Raw genomic sequence first — 17,178 nt, forward strand, 5'->3', positions numbered from 1 at the left:
AAATATACACAGTACACATACATATATTATGTAAACAAAAACTTTTATTTTGGATGCGATTAATCGTTTGACATCACTAATATATATATATATATATATATATATATTTATAAATTAATTTTAGCTTAAAGAAGGTTTTAGGTTTTCCACTTGTAATTGCGACTTTGTGGTTGTGTTCATGTGCATTCAATTCGATCTATTCGACATGACTTAAAAAAACTAGGAAACTAATGAAAACTAAAAATCAGATAGATAGATAGATTGATAGATATAGATTTTTCAGTTTTGTGCTTAACTAGAAAAATATTACTTTATGTGTTTGTAGTGTATACCCTAATGGTTTGTGGAAACAAATAGATTTATTTACAGATACCTAAAGTACCTAAATATCAATCATTACAACAATAGTTTAAAACATACCAAGGAACAACCTTCTCATCAAAAATTTGGAACTCAGACAAAATGACTTAAAATTGAAATACTTTGTCTTGGTTAATCTAATTGCATCACCTGAGATGGATAATAACAGTAGATGTAAACAGGAACTGTGTGTTCTGTGGTTCATCAGGATGGATGGAACCAGAACCACTTCATCACCCCAGTGTCAACACTGGAACGAGACCGTTACCGTTCCCAACCTACTCTGCCAACCAGCAACGTGCAGATGTCACCTGTTATCCAATCAGGTGGGCCATTACAACAGCAAGGAATTGTAGGAAATGTAATTCTGTACAAGCTACAGAAAAATTACTCACTTCTTATAAATGCTGATATTAATATTTATTAATTTGGCGTTTTATTTTATTCTCCTGTTTTTTTTTTGTACTCTGCATTGGTTTATTGTTAATCGTTATTTGATTTTTTTCTCCACATTTAGGAGGTAGTGCCACCTCTTCCCCTGCCATGTTGGGTATAAGAGGTCATCACTTAAATCAGCGGAGGACCCAGTCGTCTATGCAACTTCATAATTATTATGGAGACGCCAACAGAAACACAAGTCAGTATACAGGTGAGCTTTCCTTGAGTCCTCTGTCCACTTTATAACAGACAAAAAACTAAAATATTCAAAGATCCTAATTGTGCACAATTCTTGTTATTCTTGTGTCCGTCAAAATGTAATACAATTTTCTGATTTGAAAACATATTTCTGATTTGACTTTTCTACTGATGTTATCAATGCTGTGCAGTCAGGGAAAAACAATATTAACCAATAAACTTAAGTTTTTCCCCTCACAATCCTTGTCAAGATCCAATCAAATGCCATTGGATGAAATTAAGTCCCATTATATACTGTACATTATTACTTCCTGAATATTCAGCTTTACTTAGAAATATGTAGCATAGTCGTGTGGTACATCACTCTTGAAAAACAACAGAAGAATCTGTCTGTGAATTAAGAAGCTGGACTGATGTGCTAATAGATATTTCACCCATGCTCTCTTCAACTAATAGAGCAATCAGTTTCATTCCACTGTCTGGTCGGAAGCTATAATGGCCATTCATTTAAGAGCACTTGACCTCCGTAGTTACTCTTTATTGATTGGTGGTACTTCGGCCTGGAGGGTCTGATTATGTGGCTGTGATTCAGAATGCGTCAGATCTTCATTAGGCCTGTTGAACCATTTCCGCCCATCTAACCCTCAGCCCTGCTCTCCGCCCTAACTGAGGTCTTCACAGAATTAAAGCTTCACCACAGACTGTACATTTATATAAAATACAAATATAACACCTTTAAACGTCACATTATTAGAGAACATGGATGATTATAACTATACCTGGTAAATAGAAAAGTATTCATTCTGTTCTTATGATAGAAATCGTATTTTAAAGGGGTCATATGATGTTGCTAAAAAGAACATTATTTTGTGTATTTGGTGTAATGAAATGTGTTTATGCTTCTTTCTTTGCGTGAACGTGGGGGCGTGTTAGAACGAGCCGTTTTAGGTAGGCGTGGTTGACTCTTAAATTTTACAAAGAATATCTCTTTGGATTTGAGACTTTAGTCTTTGCAACTTTACAGATCTTCTTTATGCACCAAGAGCTTGTAACACTTCAAAGAGAAAGGAGAAATTGAAATCGCATCATATGACCCCTTTAATGTTTGTGTTCATCTATGTTCAGGGTCTGGAAAGCAGTCTGCCTATTTTATCAGTTCCTGTCCGTCTCCTTCAGCCGAGGAGTCCCGCAGATCACAGGTGAGGTGAAGAAAGGAAGTAAACAGGAAGAAATTGCTGAATCTGAAGCCGGCTGAACCCAGATGCCATATGTCCACTGTAAATGATAACCATTGACGTGGATTTAATGCGACTAATCCCAACAGATGAAGTTTACGTAATCCATTGGGTTTATTCCTTGATCATTGCCCACAAATAATCTGTGGTGAAAAGCATCTGGGTTTAGTAGCACACACCTTATAGAATTCACACCTTATAGAATATAGAAAAGGCAAAATATTCACTTTTTGTAAGATTTTCACTTATTCTAAGTCTTAATAAATTTAGTAATAGCAATAAAAAGAATGTGTGTTGGGATAAATCAACATACATTACACTACATCATGACACTGTAAATGTAAAGATGTAAAGGCCTGTTCACACCAACACGAAATGTCTGTGTGATAAACATTTTAATATGAATGATGAACAGACTCAAAAATTCACATGCCATCAGTGTGACAGATTTTATTTTACACATTGATCTGAAAAGACAAATTGCATGTGATAATTGGACTAAATATTTGTTACAAACTTTTAATGCTTTAATGCTGATATTTCTACGAATATTAGGTTTTGAAATATTGTTTACTGTACAAACATAAAAAGACTGACAATTTGAGATCTACTTCTGACATAAAATATAGGATAAGATGATTTTAGTATGTGGTTATTATGATGTTTATTCTTCGGTTAATAACTGAAATAAGTTTTTTTTTTTTTTTAAACAACCTAAAACTTGTTTCATAGCTTTTTTAACATTTCTCATTTTCATTTAATTTAACTTGATGTTCTAAAATAAATACCTAAATCTAATTTGGATAAAAACATATGTAGACATCTTTAAAAAACAAAAACTAATAAAAATGACAAAACACTCAACAAAATGACTAAAACTAAAAATGTAAATAAAAACAGAAAATATATTCTAAAAGAATATATACACCAAAACATTTAATAGTATTAGTAATATTTGTTTAATAGTGTCTCGATTATACTAAAATAACATGGGGCTGAAAATAAAATAAGAACCTAAATAATAAATAACTTAAATATAATACTATAATAAAATAAAGTATTTTCTACAAAAAAAGAAAGAAAGAGATAGAGACAATAAAGACAAAGTATTATCCTTTAGATAATTTTATATAAATATATATAATAAACAAAATTCAGATAAAGTCACTGGATTTTAATAAATGGTGTCAGTAATTTTTTGTTTATTATTTGGTTATTCTTTTTACCTATATAAATGATGATCAAAAAGGCACTCTTTTTGTCTGCTCTTCTAGCATGGCTGGCTCTATTACCCAGAGGAGGGAAATCAAAGCACCTATGACACTTTTGGAATGTACCTGTCATCTCCGATGGGCTACGAGGATGCGTACCTGGACGAGCCGGTTCGTTATCCTGTGGTGAGCGAGAGGCAGGTGCTCAAACCCAATACCAACTACGTGGACTTCTACTCCACCACACGCAGGCCTTCATACAGAACTCAGCCCTACCCGACCTCACCTGACTCATGGGTGTAGGCATGTACGTGTGTGCGTATTTGTTCATGTAACGTGTAGCCATAGATTTGCAATATTGCAAAGAGGTGTTACTCCTTAAGACATATCTGGGTCAGTGGATTCCAAGACCGTAGTATGGACAAGCTGTTACATATGAAGTGACTGGTTCATTATCATTCGACAAATTGAATTTGTTTTGTGTGTGCAAACAAGCCCGTGCAGCGACATTCATTTTCATTTGGATGTTTGTGTGTGTGTGTGTGTGTGCATAAATGACAGATTAAATGCTCAATTAAATGAACTTGAATTAGTCTGACCTGGGATTGAGTGTGAGCCAAAGACTTTACTTTTCAGTATCTGCTGTTTTTAAACAGTAAAGCGTGTTTAAGGTCTGATTTACTGAGAACTTGAACCATCTTTTTATGATTTGATTTTTCATGTTTTTTTAATGGCATGTTATTATAGTCACCTCAGTTTGGAGCCAAATGAAAAGGTGTAACTAAATTACATATTGGCTGAAATGGCTAATAAAGAAATAACAGCAGTGTTAAAGAAAAAAAAAAGAAACGCTAATAATAATGTTCTGTGCATTGGAAAACAAAAACGTCATTTTGTCTGGTCTCATTGCTGTAACCTACCTACTTAATGTAAAGATTAATGTATGTTCCATGGAGTCTTGTACAACTACGTCAGTTTATTGTACAACCGTGATCTGTGCTACTAAGCACAAAAAACTGTGCCATGATAAATCGCTATGTAGAACTGTGTGTATATGTAAGAGACCTTATGGAGGCAAAAGTTATTACTATCAAAATATTTAGATGTAATAAAGATAACATTTGTTTTTTTTTATATTTGATGTTGGATTATGTTATTTATTCATCTACCATAAATTCAATTTTATTTTCAAGTGGTTTTCGCACTACAAATTGTTAAAACATTCTATTAGAGAATAACCCAGAGGACAGATTTCAGCTTTGCAATAGCTTTCATTTGGAAGAAGCTATTTATCACTACAGCATTAATATGCTTATCAAATTTCCATTCAGAATCAGAAATGACACCTAGATTTGTAACATTGGCGTGCATAATAGCAGACAGTGGCCCTAAGCTATTCACAAGTGAAGTCCTCGCAATATTAATGAGTAAGATGTTCCATCGATAGCCACACGGGGGCGCTGAAGACTCGAGTGGGAGCAGCACCATGCTATTTCAGCAGATATAACAGGACAGATATTATAGACTAGTGGTTTGAGGGAGTGAAAACCCTTGATACATATCAGTATGTTTATTTTCTTCTTCCTGGTGAGTTATTACTTCTACATCATGTTCTGTCAGCACATATTTATAAGCGGTCAGTTCCGGCTCCTCTGTATCAGATGAACAAAAGGGTCATTCTCAACTACAAAAAAGAAAGAAAGAAAAGGAAAAAAATGAACATGCTTGTTGTGTAATGTTGGGACTTTCAGAAATGTGCTCTGGTCAAGTTCATAACTTTTTATAAATTATAACTTGCTTAACAGTAAATTAGTCCTATTATGCTAACAGGTTAACTTTATTCATTACTCCATGAGGAGATTAATTTACATTAACATTAAATTAACTTATAAGTTAATTTGTTTTTCTAAAGTTTTATCTAACAGGACAAAATGTTTTAAAGTGAGACAAACCAACTACTACCACAAAATGTCAAATTCAACAGATCCATCACTGTTTATTTTTTACTTAAATTTTTTAGATTCAATCTTTAGATTTATTTGATAAATCAAATAAAAAAACAAACAAATATGAACACATTTTAAACTCTTCTTATTTTATTAAAACTTAGTATTGTTTTTATGTTATTGTCATAAATGAAAAGCATTGCATTTTTCCCCACCAAAAATGGTGTCACTTCCTGGAAGATGATGTAGCCTAATTGTTAATTAAAAAGAAATATTATATATAAAAAATGGAATAGGAAATTGAGGATTTATGGGAAATATAAAAAAATATACATTTCCGAGAAAACAGTTTGATCTCCGGAATACAAATTAAGATATTTTTTTATGAAATATGAGAGCTTTCTGGCCCTGCATAGACAGCAATGCAACTGAAACCTTAAAGGCCAAGAAAGGCAATATAGACATTGTTAAAACATCAGTGGTTCAACCATAACGCAATGGCATGCATTGTGGTACTGTCCTGAATGTGCAGCGAAGACTAACATGTCGCTTCATTACATTAAGGTTGAACCACTGATGTCACATGGACTATTTTAACAATGTCCTTACGACCTTTCTGGGCCTTGAATATGTCAGTTGCGTTGCTGTCTATGCAGGGTCAGAAAGCTCTCTGATTTCATCAAAAAATATCTTAATTTGTGTTCCGAAGATGAACAAAGGTCTTACGGGTTTGGAACGACATGAGGGTGAGTATTTAATGACAGAATTTTTATTTTTGGGTGAACTATCCCTTTAAGGTATTTGATGGAGACATGGTATTAGACACCTCTTAAGACAGATTTTGTTTCAATTTACATTTTTAGATTTTATGTTTTATTAATTTAAAATACTAATATGCTTTAAGGAAAGAAAGTATTTAACTGTCCATGTGAACAGACTTTTCCCAGTCAAAGCGGTCAGTTTACCGCGCTGTTTGTTCAGACTGAGGGAATCGCGAGAGGGAGGAGCTGATGGAACGCACGGCCGCCCTCCCTCAATCACTCGCTCCCTCGCTCCAGTTATAAACGTAAATACTGAACGGGAAGCTCGTGTGTGTCAGGCAGAGACTGGGCGGTATCTCTCTTGAAACAGGTAAGTTTTCTACAAACTTTAAGTCTGACACAGTTTGTACATGAAACAAAGTAATAACGGACAACCTTTGCCAGTTTTGGTGTTTTGAAGTTGATACTCAGAGGCGCGTTCGTGTAACTGATGTATCAAACATGCGTGTTTCAGAGTATGTTACCAGTTGCGTTATTTTCTTTCTCACAGTTGTTTTATAAGCATCCTTTGTTGGACACATAGTTACTTTTTCAGACTCAACATTAGTGATTGAGTGCTCTGTCATGCTGTGATATTTCAGTTGTCACGTGCAACACTGATCAAAATTTGTACACAAACCAGTTCATTAGTTTGCAATCCTGATTCATATTTGTTTGCCTTTTTATTATTAGTCAATCAAGCCAGTACTATTTTCTGTTTTGCACACAAAGTATGTAACCGCTGCTTGAATTTTATTTAGCCAAAACACTGCACAAGACTTGAGGTAGGCATCACATGTGGATTCTGTACTGCAAATACTTACAGTCAGGAACTTTGGACCTTTAAATCAACACCTAAATCCTGAGAGTTTATTTTCCTCTGTATACACATGCTCATTTTAGGAAAAAATGTGAGGTACCGCAGACTTTCCAGCCAGGGTCATGAGCCAACTGACACTGAACAGGTGTACACACACACACACACACACACACACACCATGCACACGTTACACTAGATTTGACAAAGTAATGGAATGTGTTTGTTCTTGCATTTGTAAAGGTCAGCTGAACCAAGACTGTGGCCATTCCTCCATGTCAGCTTGTCATTAAACTCTTGCATTTCTTGTCTGCTTTCCACACTTTACCCTGAAGCCTCTTGATTCAGTTAGTTAATGTTTTCAGTTCAGTAGACATCTGTTATTGCTGCCTTCGGCCAGAAAGTAATCAGATCACTTGCGGTAAGCAGAATAGGATTTCATTTTTAAAGCTTACTGCCATTGTTCTGATCACTGAATCTGTTGCATGCTTTATTGAACCCTATCGAAATATATTGAATTTTGCAAAAGCAAGAGCATGGACCACATGCCTTGTGGGTTTTCGTGAAAGAAGATATCGTCCTTATGCCGCTGCTTAATCCTTACAGTTCCTTTAGTGTCTTGTACTTCCACTGTGAGCATTCCAAGCACTGTTTCCATAACAGTGGAGGGGTCACAATACTTGCGATAATTTGTTCCATCTTCAGTTAGGACAGCATAACTGTTGCTTGATGGAGCATATGACTGAACTTCAGGTTATGAAGCCATTGCTTCACAATAGAATGCAACAGTCAGTTTTCCGGAAGTAAAAACTCCATTTGTTTTCTCTATGGGGAATAGATTTTTAACAATGACTTACAGACCTGTTGTGAACCCAGAGGTTCTTAATCGATGGTATGTTTTTGGTGACGCTACCTGTTTGCGTTATTTCAAATTATTATTTAAAGGAATTGTTTAACAGTTTAAATTTGTGGTGAAAACTACATTACCCATGATGCTGTACAGGAAATTCCACCAATATTTGTGTGTATAGACCTTATGCTTCAGAGAAACAAGTACGCAGCCACCTTTAGAATCTTGTCTTTAAACTTCGTTTTTGCAGTAGCTCTATATAGCCAGGGCCGTTTTAACCATAGGGCTAGGCGGGACTGAAGCCCCGGGGCCCGAGCAAGGAGGGGGCCCATGATTGGCTGTGGAGTAGATTGACTGGAGCGCCGATCGCCAAAGCCACCACGCCCCCCACTTATTAGCGCTGTTATTTAGTTTACTTTTCCGTAAATTTCATGCATTACCATTTGAGATTGAAACGTAAAGTCTGAATTTGGTTTACCAATCAAATGCATTTATTCTATATTCGACTTCTGAACGATATGCGCACGTATCTATCAGGTGATTGCTGCCCAGTATGTCTGCATTCACCTCTCTTCACTTTGTTCTGGAGTAATTCATGTACCGTGAAACCGGTATAATTTTGAAAAATACCGTGATATAAATTTTTGGTCATACCGCCCAGCACTATATCAGTGCCTTTTTGTCTCATGATGTACACCAGTAAGGTTTTTTTTTTCTTCTAAGGCATATTTATAAAAATTACTTAAAGGGGTCATATGATGCTGCTAAAAAGAACATTATTTTGTGTATTTGGTGTAATGAAATGTGTTTATTGTTAGAACGAGCCGTTTTAGGTAGGTGTGGCTGACTCTTAACTTTTATAAAGAATATCTCTTTGGATTTGAGACTTTAGTCTTTGCAACTTTACAGATCTTCTTTATGCACCAAGAGCTTGTAACACTCCAAAGAGAAAGGAAAAATTTAAATCGCATCATATGACCCCTTTAAATGTCCTAATTTAACTTACTAATCCTGGCTTAGGCCCTGTTTACACTAGTGCGTTTTCATTAAAACGGCATTTTAAAAGAAAAAGATTCTCATCTACACTGCCATTTTCACTGCGTTTCAGAAACTATCTCCATCCACACTACACAACCGAAAACGCATGTCACATGACCTTTCATGCAGATACAACCATAGATATGTATAGGTAGATTCCCTATTATTTAGATGGTGGATTGGAGCGGTCGAATGGGGAATCTACCTATACATATCTATGGGTTCAGCAATGAGCATGATGTTATTGTTTACACGGTCATCAAGGATACGCAGAGCAAATGTGGGCAGCCACGTCATAATTTTCAAAAGTCTCAGTTTTGGTCTGTTTACACTGAAATGCAACCCTGGAGTTTTCAAACTAAAAGGGGGTAGGGCTGGGCGATATGAGCAAAAATTCATATCTCTGTATTTTTTGGCTGATTTGTGGTATACGGTATATATCTCTGTATTTTGTATTTGGATTAAACAAATAAATAAAATGAATGTAACCATGTAGCCATATATTATGTGCAAAAAAGGGTTAAAATCGCATTATATTCTAACACTGTTACATTGCAATCTAAGAACAAAAAAATAAGGCTTTTATAAAGCAGAAGTTAAATTTACTAAACTAAAAATGAAAATAATAAAAAAGCACAGAATAATTGAGTAAAAAGGCGATTTTGATTATCCCATTAGAGTCACTTTACTGTTAGTGCTATCATACAAATACACTTCAGTGTTTCCCACAGACTTGCACTCTATTTGTGGCGGCATATATATGCAATTTCATTCTCTGCCAACAGGAGGTGCTGTTGGAGTGGTAGAGATCGAGGTTTCCCCGGTAACGGCTGTACACAAAGCAGCGCTCCGCTCACAAACGCTGCTTTATCAGACATTACATGCAAGATGAAATGAAAATGACATTTAAAATTTTCTGAAGACAGTCGGTTTCCTTCAGAAATACAGTGATATAAAAACACCCGCACCGGTTTCAATTTTGAAATGCTCATGTTTATTCAACGAAGTCAAAGCCTTTTGGAAAATCTATTTGTGGCAGTCAGTTTTGATATTGTAGCGGGCGCCACAAATAAATCAATGTATGAGAAACACTGCACTTACTTGCAGGTTTAAAATTCTACATGCCACATCTATTGTCCAACTACAAATATTTCAGCAAAATGTATATTTTAGTCAGAGCTATTGCGCTCCTATTTCATGCTCCCTCTGATTGGTGCACGTGCGCACGGCGGCGCTCGTTTTAAATGAAGTCTGTGAAGTTTAGCGGAGAGCACCGCAAAGCAGAAGGCTCATGCAGTTCTGACAGCAAAATGGAAATATTTCCATGGCTTTCTAACATTTACACATGGACAATATGCCTGTGAAATGTAAGTTATGCATTTTAGGAAAACAGCACATCTCAAACACATTAAACAGCTCGCCTCTGTCAGCGGCATACGCAGCCTTTCTGACAGAGCATCTGACAGGCCGAGCCGCTTTAAACTGAAACTATAAACTATTGGCTACTATGTCTTACGAGTTTTTTTTTAAAGCCCTTCATATAAAGCTTGTCACATGTTTAGAACAAATTGTATTATGCACTTTCTCTGCAGCAGTTCAGTCTGTGTCCTCCCTAGATATTTTTTCAAATGAGCTCCTATCAAACTCGATATTGACGATATTGCTTCATACCGTATCACTTATTAAAAATATATCGATATATCGTACAAACTCGATATACCACCCAGCCCTAAAAGGGGGTCTGCAGCGTTTTCAAAAGTCTCCTTTTTCGAGGGTCGAAAACGTCAGAGTAGTGTAAATGACAGGCATAACAGTAGCAAAAGTTATGCTTTTTAAAACTAAAATGCACTAGTGTAAACATAGCCTTAGTCTAAGCCCTGTCTATGAAACCAGGCCTAGAAGTTACAGAGGATCGCAGGACATGACAAAAATGGCAACATCTTCTCAGAGCAAAGTAGTAAAATTATTTATTAAAATGTATTAAAATAACTTTTAAATAGAAGTTTGTAATGTTGCGATTATATGTTGTTGCTGGTGGCTTTAAACACCTTAAAAAAGGCTTTTTTTAAATCCATGTAGGAAAAATGAGTGAAAATAATTATTCCGGAACCAGCGCCACTGAAAAAGTGGGCAGACACTAATGCACTCTATAATGTTGAACTTGAAAGATACAAAAAAAGTATTTTTGAAGTCTTCTTGTTTATTATGTTTAAAATGACTGTTATGGTAAAATTGTGTGCATTTTGTTTTGTATTTATTTTTTTTTTAAATAAGAACATAACATCATTGCTGAACTGTGGTGAGCATGCATCACTGGATGTCTTCCACCGTTCTTCAGAAGCCTGTGACTTGCAAAGTCGCAATAAAACAAAAAGGAATGTTTGTTTTCGTACAGAGAATTCTGGCAGCTGAAGAGAGAGTGCCACAGAAGTAGTTCTGACTGGAAAAATCATAAAATCCTAATTTAATCAGCGTAATTATTCCCTCTGTGATTTCCAGAAGCGATCCAGAGAGTGATACACGCTCTCCGTGCTATAGTATTTGTTTGGATGTCGTGAACACTATAGCTTTCCATCTCCCTGTCAACACCTTTAGAGCATTTCCCATGTTTACTCATTAATGGAAGTACAGGCTTGCACGGTCCTGCTGTTCCTTGAGACACTCTAGTGTTTTTATGGCAGACTAATGGTTTAATTGGCTGTGTTTAACTCCGCGGGAGAGAATGAGCTAATGTTTGACCTGAAAAGAGCTAGAGTGAAAGGGTGGGCTGGTTAATGTCCATAGGATGTCTATAGGGTAGTGAAATGAAGCGTGGATTGTTACTCACTGCCATCCAGAAAGATTCAGAGACACTTTTGAACATTCTCTTTTTCGTCAACACACAGTATGTCGATGGCAAGATTTAACTTTGGTTTGTGGCTGTATTGAAGTGGGATCTGAAATAGGAAAAATTGCCTCGCAGTGTTTAATGCACTTCAGATGTCAAAATGACCAGAGAATCAGTTATAGATCATCAGATCTACTCTATAAGTTTAGGGTAGTCATTGGTCTACGCATTTCATCAGGATGATGCACCATGATGTCATGTTTGGTAGAATGGAAAAAACAGATGTCATGGTGGTTCAGGGAATAGATTGTCTCCTCATTTGTGTTACATACACACCTCTAGAGTCACTTGAGCCTTAAAATCCTTGTCACTCTTGTACATTCTTCTGAAATTTTCCAGGTTAATCTTGTGAAATCTTTAAGAAATGTTAAGATCACATTTTAACCCAAACCCAAATAAAAAATAAGAAATCATATTTTGCATAAAGAGAATGTATAAAATTATTTATATTAAGACACTTTGAATGATTTACCTTGTCACTTTTTTAGGACAACTAAGCAAAATTTTCCCCTTGCAATTACAGTAATACCTCTGGTATTTTTTTTCTTGCAATTAATACCCCTGGTATAGGGATGGGCGATATGGGCTTAAAAATGTATCACGATAATTTCTGATATTTATTGCGATAACGATATCAATGACGATAATTTAGGGAATCCTGTTTCTTTAGAGAAAAGTATTATCTTTCCTATTTTTACCCAAAATAGGGTGTTGTGAGCAGTACACACGTAATGTAATGACTGTTTAATTAATACTGGAAGCCGGAGGGCGCCCTTGTGCAGAAACTCCACAAATGCATAGTAGAAATAATGCTCCAGGAAATCCCTAATATGGACAGAGGTATCCAGTGATCGCTGTTGCTGAATAAAACGCAAATAGAGAAATTTTAACTGAGGAAACCTGAAGACAATAAACATGCGATTGCACAAAATATATGGTATCGGTGTTCTTCCAGCAATCTTGGGTATTTTTATTAGGATAAAATATATCTATAATGCAATGCTAATCGACATAGCCTTTATCACTGTATATAATGCTATAAAATAGTATGATTTCTGCCTTATTCTGTGATATGAAACCACATCTGATCACAAAAATAATTTATTTCAAACCCCGACTGTTATGAAGTTAATATGGAGAAAAAGCATGTCAATAAATAATATCTTTGTCGGACAACAGGTTTAAACGACTCATACACATGTAAAACTGTATCGCACACGTGCTACTGTAGCACATTTACTCAAGGCTCAGCCCTATTCAAACCTGTTCCAGATTGTAGAAGGAGCTACTCAATTTCACATCCACCTTCCTTCACGTCACTCCACACAGTCGCACACAGAAATATGTCAACAACTAGACTTTATCGTTATTATCGCGGGAAGACTAATTCTTATCGTGGGGAGAATTTTTACTGGTATAACGCAAACGATAAGATATCGGCCATCCCTACTCTGGTATTGTCTTTGCAATTATTAATCAATAAAATTATTTCATTTGAAAAATAATAAATGTTTCATAAATAGATTGAAGGACAACAAATGCTACCATAATATATAAAATATACCCCCCCTCCCCAAAAAAAATGTCACATTAAAGAAGCTTTTAGGATGCTGATAACTGAAAAATGACTGATATTATAATTCTATTATACTTGGTTTAAAAAAAGAAAAATTGAAAGGCACTAAAAACTAATGTGTTTAATGTGCACTTTTAAAGGAAAAGTATTCTTAAAGTGTTAAATATTTGCCATAAGCTATTGTTATCTCTTTAAATTGGTGCTCATTGATGATAAATATTAAAATAGACAGAAATATCTCAAAAATAGCTGATTTAATAATATTATCATATAAAAAAGAAAATATTAATTTTTTAAAAGGTGTCAGCTGATGACTGATATGATTTAAACTTCATAATATTTATCTTTTGTCTGTTTGTTTTTGCTTGATTTTGGAGTAAATTATTACCTGCACACCTCTTGGTGAGCTTCACCCTCTCACTGCTTATCGTGGAAATGAATGAATCTGACAAGTATGTTCTAGAACTCTACTTCTGAAAGATCACAGAAACTAGTTCTTGCATAACTGCTCACAAAACCAGTAACCTTCTGTCTAAAAATCTGCTCTTGTTAGGCCTGAAAAGCTTGACAGCTTTTGATGTGAGGGCTGCACATTTGTATAAGACCCCCCATATGTCTTTTTCAAATGGTTAAGTGGGGAGGAGATTTAGGCCAGATTGTCCATAAAAGGAAACAAGGCCATTTTCCCTTAGGTTTTATGGCTGAAACCTATTTAGAAAAAGACGTCCTCATTTCCCACTCACTGAACGAGCACGTCAATTCTGAAACCCCTAAAACGAGTCGTTCATTTGTGCTGCGAATGTATTTCTGAATGTGTCATTTGAATGAAAAATTCCCATTCAGCTGTTTTATATTTTCATATACTATAGCACTTAAAGTCTACAGCATTATGAGACTAAATGCACTGCAGTGTTTTCCTGAATGCATGGTTTTCTTTGTTTCCTAAGCTTTTTTTTAGTCATGTTTTGCTTTCATCCCTCAGCATCCACCCCAGTCGCCACCTTATTTCTTGTCGTTCTCTATTTTTCCCCTCCACCCTCTGATAAATCTCAGCTTTCATCCAATTAAACTCACATTTAGGCTGCAGTCATGGCCCACAGAAACCTGCTATTACTAGAAAGTACAACTTAAAACGTTATTCACGGTGGAGGGCCAGTGGTGGTCAAACCAGAGCTTTCCAGTTGCTTGGTTCCAACTCTGGCAAACACACTACGGTGAAGCTCTAATGCACTTTTCTGGAGTCTGTAATTTAATTTTCAGTCACACGCAGGGATGATTTGCTCTGGTCTTTTTTAGCTTCTCAAACAGAAATCGGTGAATCGGTGACTTTAAAAGTAGACCGACCATTATTGATATCACTTGTGATGGTGAATTGGTAGCCAATATGCAATATCTATAAAAATGCTGTCATTAGTACAGAATTAAAGGTAATCTTTTTAGTATTGGATAAAAAAAACAGACTTCAGAAGATATAAATGTTTCTTAGTGAAGTTAACTTATTTTATAGAGTTCTGCCTGTATGTGCTCTGTCTCTGTAAGGCAAAGGCCTGTTTTCCCTATATCCAGCACCATCCAGATGGAGTTAGTAATGTGACGTCACCTCTGTGACATCAGTGTCTTTGCAAATCTGTACAGTATTTGGCTTGACAAGCCAGGCATTATGAATTCCATTTTGCACATATGTGTGTGACCCTGCTTCATATTCCTGGGGTGCACATGTGCCAGTGTATATGAAAGGGAATGATGGCTGATGAGAAAATGACATCTTTGGATGGGCACAATATCTGTGATGTGTTTTTCATGATGTCATTTAGGCTTGTGTTTCAGAACCATGTCGCTGAATGACAGGATGTGGCTCCTTTCAAATCCAGGCAATTAGTATTGAATCCATTGAACCAGTGCTGCCTTTTAGGCTTGAAGATAATTCGTTTTAACATTTAACAGAACACAAACTAATCAATCCCAGAGTTTGTCTCCAAAACTGTTACAAATTATAGTAAGTGCACAACTGTGATGCATCATTTATAAGGCATAATGTGCTTCATTAATTAATAATTTCATAATTTACCCTTATATGGTTTTGTTTCCTCTCATTTGTTGTTCTTTTTATTTGATTGCTTCTGGTTGGCTGTGGCTAGCAGTCCTGTGGCTGAGGGAAAGAATCAGTAAAATTGGTTGCGCTGTATAAAAGAGCTGATGGTGACAGTTTTTAAGCCCAAACCAACAGTCAGACTCGTGTCTTAACTCCCCAAGTAATTTTTCCACAAAAATATATTGCATGCTGCCTACAGCTACTCTGTTTCCTTTTTTTCTGCTTTTCTGTGATGTTCCAAGAAAAGGATTGTTTAGGCAGAAAACAAAGTATTAGTGAGTCCTTCACTCATTTGGGCTTTTGAACAACATGGTTCAAAAGCTTAAAAATGACCCTGGGTTAATGCCTCATTCTGTTCATACTTTACTCTGGGTTATTATTTAAATCATTAGTTATAAATTAATCTCAGGTTTTGACACACTGTATCACTGTTTCACACTGTATATGTATGAAAATAAATATATTATTTGCATATTTATGAGGTTGCAACTCTCGCACACTTTGGAAATAGAATCGACCATTAGGTAGTGTGTGTGTGTGTGTGTATGTATGCATGTATGTGTATATATATGTGTTAGGGATATGCCGGTATCAAATTTTCATGTTGCGATTAATTGTTCATGCTTTTATCACGGTATACGGTATTATCACGATATTGAAATTTTGTTTTAAAAAAGTGCTGTCATAATACAGTATAACAGGTTTACAACACTTTTTCACACCACTATATATATATATATATATATATTTCATATTCATATTCATATTCCACTATAGGAATATTGCACTTGAAAGACAGAGAGTAGTGAAACTATCAAGCGCTCAGTCAGAGTGTTCTATGTGTATATAAATATGTATATTCTGTATATGTACATGTATATACAGTGCACAGCATAAATGAGTACACCCCCTCTAAAACTTAACAAATTCAGCAATTACTCTTTATTTAGAAGACATGTTAAGGTTCTTTGTAGATGTAATGTTCCATCAAGCCTGCTTGATCAATTACCAAAGAAGAATGCAAAAATTATTCAGCAAAATAAGATTTTCTTATCAAAGTGATACAATTTTGTGTTGCAAAAATGAGTACACCCTCCTGAAAGTTACTAAAAAAAAAGTGTATAGGTTTAAGGCTATTTTTGATCAACAGGTAAGTATATTGAACCAAAACTTTTAAAGACAAGTAATTTTGCAAAAATGAGTACACCCTCATGAAAGTTACTAAATAAAAAAAAATAAAAAAAGGTGTATAGGTTTAAGGCTATTTTTGATCAACAGGTAAGTATATAGAACCAAAACTTTTAAACTTTTAAAGACAAGTAATTTCCTGACAATTCAAAGTGTTATATAGCCCACTGAATCATACTCAGACTTAATGCCGGCAGCAGTGGAACCACTTGGGAGAGAACTGCCAGGTGACACATTTCTTAGCATTAAAGAGGACAATGGTACAAGAGGAATACCAAATTATTGGTTTAAGTGTGAAAATATAGCAGAAGTAGCACCAATATTCAAAAACTATGGACTTGTGATAAGGCTCCTGAAATAATCAGGTCTTCTGACATGCATTTCATTCAGTCTTAACACTCTTGAGCAGCTGTGGGGGATTCTGTAGAGATGAGATTAGCAAAACTCCCCATTAAAGACCAGAGCATTTAAGGAGGTTGTCCAGGAGTTAAACAGGACAGATGTGAAAATTTGTCATGAACTTGTACACTCAGTGCCAAGAA

General features: G+C 35.5%; 2 protein-coding genes across 5 annotated transcripts in view; both read left to right on the top strand.

The window, feature by feature from the left end:
• LOC107688875 (plakophilin-4-like) overlaps positions 1–4,513 on the top strand; it is a 40,803-nt gene extending 36,290 nt beyond the window's left edge. For 2 of the 3 annotated variants that reach the window (XM_016486703.1, XM_016486704.1), the window contains exons 19-22: positions 569–686; positions 878–1,009; positions 2,122–2,195; positions 3,506–4,513. In XM_016486703.1, the coding sequence (XP_016342189.1) occupies positions 569–686; positions 878–1,009; positions 2,122–2,195; positions 3,506–3,745 (564 nt within the window). In that variant the 3' untranslated portion in view covers positions 3,746–4,513. The remainder of the gene's footprint in view (positions 1–568; positions 687–877; positions 1,010–2,121; positions 2,196–3,505) is intronic. The other variant, XM_016486705.1, reaches the window with a different exon arrangement.
• Positions 4,514–6,419: 1,906 nt separating this feature from the next.
• LOC107688874 (protein TANC1-like) overlaps positions 6,420–17,178 on the top strand; it is a 137,652-nt gene continuing 126,893 nt past the window's right edge. For both annotated transcript variants that reach the window (XM_016486701.1, XM_016486702.1), the window contains exon 1: positions 6,420–6,519. The gene's annotated coding sequence lies outside the window, so the exon portion shown is untranslated. The remainder of the gene's footprint in view (positions 6,520–17,178) is intronic.

Source organism: Sinocyclocheilus anshuiensis, unplaced genomic scaffold (assembly GCF_001515605.1).
Source record: "Sinocyclocheilus anshuiensis isolate Anshui unplaced genomic scaffold, SAMN03320099.WGS_v1.1 scaffold101, whole genome shotgun sequence".
Taxonomy (NCBI): domain Eukaryota; kingdom Metazoa; phylum Chordata; class Actinopteri; order Cypriniformes; family Cyprinidae; genus Sinocyclocheilus; species Sinocyclocheilus anshuiensis.